Source organism: Nicotiana sylvestris, chromosome 5, assembly GCF_000393655.2.
Source record: "Nicotiana sylvestris chromosome 5, ASM39365v2, whole genome shotgun sequence".
Taxonomy (NCBI): domain Eukaryota; kingdom Viridiplantae; phylum Streptophyta; class Magnoliopsida; order Solanales; family Solanaceae; genus Nicotiana; species Nicotiana sylvestris.
Window position 1 is genome coordinate 129,660,370 of NC_091061.1, and position 2,097 is coordinate 129,662,466.

At 37.8% G+C, this 2,097-nt stretch overlaps 1 protein-coding gene across 1 annotated transcript; it reads right to left on the minus strand.

Annotated features, from left to right (window-relative positions):
* Nucleotides 1-374: 374 nt before the first annotated feature.
* LOC138891117 (uncharacterized) lies at nt 375-1,543 on the minus strand. Its single transcript, XM_070174088.1, has 2 exons — nt 819-1,543; nt 375-740 (listed from the first exon to the last, which is right to left on the minus strand). The coding sequence occupies exons 1-2, from the start codon at nt 1,191-1,193 to the stop codon at nt 489-491; spliced, it is 627 nt and encodes a 208-aa protein (XP_070030189.1). The 5' UTR covers nt 1,194-1,543; the 3' UTR covers nt 375-488.
* Between the last annotated feature and the right edge of the window lie 554 nt (nt 1,544-2,097).

The following is a 2,097-nucleotide window of genomic DNA, read 5'->3' on the forward strand; positions in this document are numbered from 1 at the left end:
TGTTTGTGTTGATCAAAAGAAGCTGTAATAGCAGTCTTGCTGCAGTTGTAGTTATTTTTGTCATTATGGTATGTAACTTCATTTTAATATATGCTATGTGGAAGTGAATTATGTATTAAACCTACTTGCCATGATCGATTCCTAGATTCTTTCAACTTTTATATATAAGTCTCAATATGTTGATTTATATAAATGGCAAGACACCACTGAATTTCATAGAAATATAGTTACCACATTTCATAAACACCACCAAAATCAGTCAACAAAACATCAAATGTACTAAGACAACAATCAATAACTAACACATTATCTGTTCTAATAGGATAACAGCTGCAGATTGCAGTCAACAAAAACAACCAACTGTGTAGCTTACATATACAAAAACTGCAGATTGCAGTTAACAAAAACAACCAACTGTCTAGCTTACATATACAAAAACTGCAGATTGCAGTCAACAAAAACAACCATATACATTGTTTATGGCAGAACTAAGGATGTGCAGAACTGCTAGTCTGGCTTAGGTTTTTTGATACACCAGTCCTTGTTTGAATTCTATGTTGCCCTCTAATCTCTTGCAGCCTTCTTGTTGTGATTGCTGGTTTCCCTTTCCATTTCAGTCCACTACTTGGCTTGAAACCAATGTCACCAGTTACATCAGCTGACCTTGTTATCATTGTTGGTCCCATGGGCTCTATTCTAGTACTTGGTGTGGCTACTATTCTACTACTTGGCATGCTAGGCTACAGAGAAAGAATAAAGTAAATAAGTTATCACAACTATACAAAATAAATTGAATACCACAAGGAATATACACTTACATTCAAAGTTTTGAAGCCATTTTCTGCTTGAAACACACCCATTCCCATCACTCTTGGCCTTTTAAATTGTTTTGTACTTTCCACACCCTTTCCCCTTCCTCTATTTAGTGTAGCAGTAGAGGCATTAGGTACAACAAATGCATTAGGTTGTGAGTGAGTTGCATTAGATGATGTATTAGGTGCAGAACATTCAAACCAAGCTGCTAGTGAATGATAAGCACCAGATAAATTAGGTTGTGAGTGAGTTGCATTCCAAGATTCTCCTCTTCCCCTACCTCTACTGACTGCTGCTGTTACATTCCAAGATCCTCCTCTTCCCCTACCTCTACTGACTGCTGCTGTTACATTCCACCTGAACCCTCCTTTGAATAACATACTTGGTTACTGCATCTCTAAATTCTTGAACATCTCCAAAAATCATTCCCAACTGCCACACAACTTTTTTAGCTGTAGGATCATAAACCACCTTATTGGTAGAAGATCTTCTTCTTGGTAGATTTACACTAACTTCTTCCCCATCTTCAACCCAACTTTCATCTTCATCTGTTTCAAAGCTACAAGCATCAGAACTTGGGTAATATGGTTCATCACCTCCTATCCTACCTTCTAAACTTTTTTTACCTGTTTCAGTTTCATCAAACCCCAAATCTGGCCCAGCTACACCACATGGAACATTTTCAGGATCAGCAGGAGCTCTTTCCTTTCTTTTTCTTCTCTGTAAAGACTTTCTCTCAGCCCTAAACTCTAAGAACTCTTCATGTATATCACTACCATAATCCTCTATGTCATCACCAAAAAAATCACTGTCTTCATCACTTGAACTATCTTCACTTGACTTATCAGATTCCTCCTCAGTTGAGGATGAATCTGGATCTGGATTTGGTAGAGAAGCTGCTGTATCAACTGATGAATCAGTAGGTGTAGGTAAAGTAGCTGCTGCACCATTTAAAGCCTCTTCACCAACCTCAATGTTTTGACTAGCACTTGCTTCAATGGTCCCATCCCCTTTATTAAAAGCTGAACCATATTCCTCTATACCCATGTGCTGGACATATACTTCCAAAATGGCTTCATTTTGCAAAAACTGTGCAATTCTTGAAACCTCCCTATCATTGTTTATATTTTCTATAATGCCACAGTTAGGTGGCCTAACACTAAATGTACAGGTGCTGCTGTACCCCAATTCTTTAATATAGTCCACCAACTCAAAATAAGATAAAGTATCCACATCAACATTCACATATTCTGTCATTACCCCACCCACATATCTTGGTTCCCC

Coding starts and splice junctions, on each gene's coding strand:
- LOC138891117 (XM_070174088.1), bottom strand. CDS start 1,193: ATGTTATTCAAAGGAGGGTTCAGGTGGAATGTAACAGCAGCAGTCAGT. Junction 741..818: donor ATGGCTTCAAAACTTTGAAT/GTAAGTGTATAT, acceptor CTTTCTCTGTAG/CCTAGCATGCCAAGTAGTAG.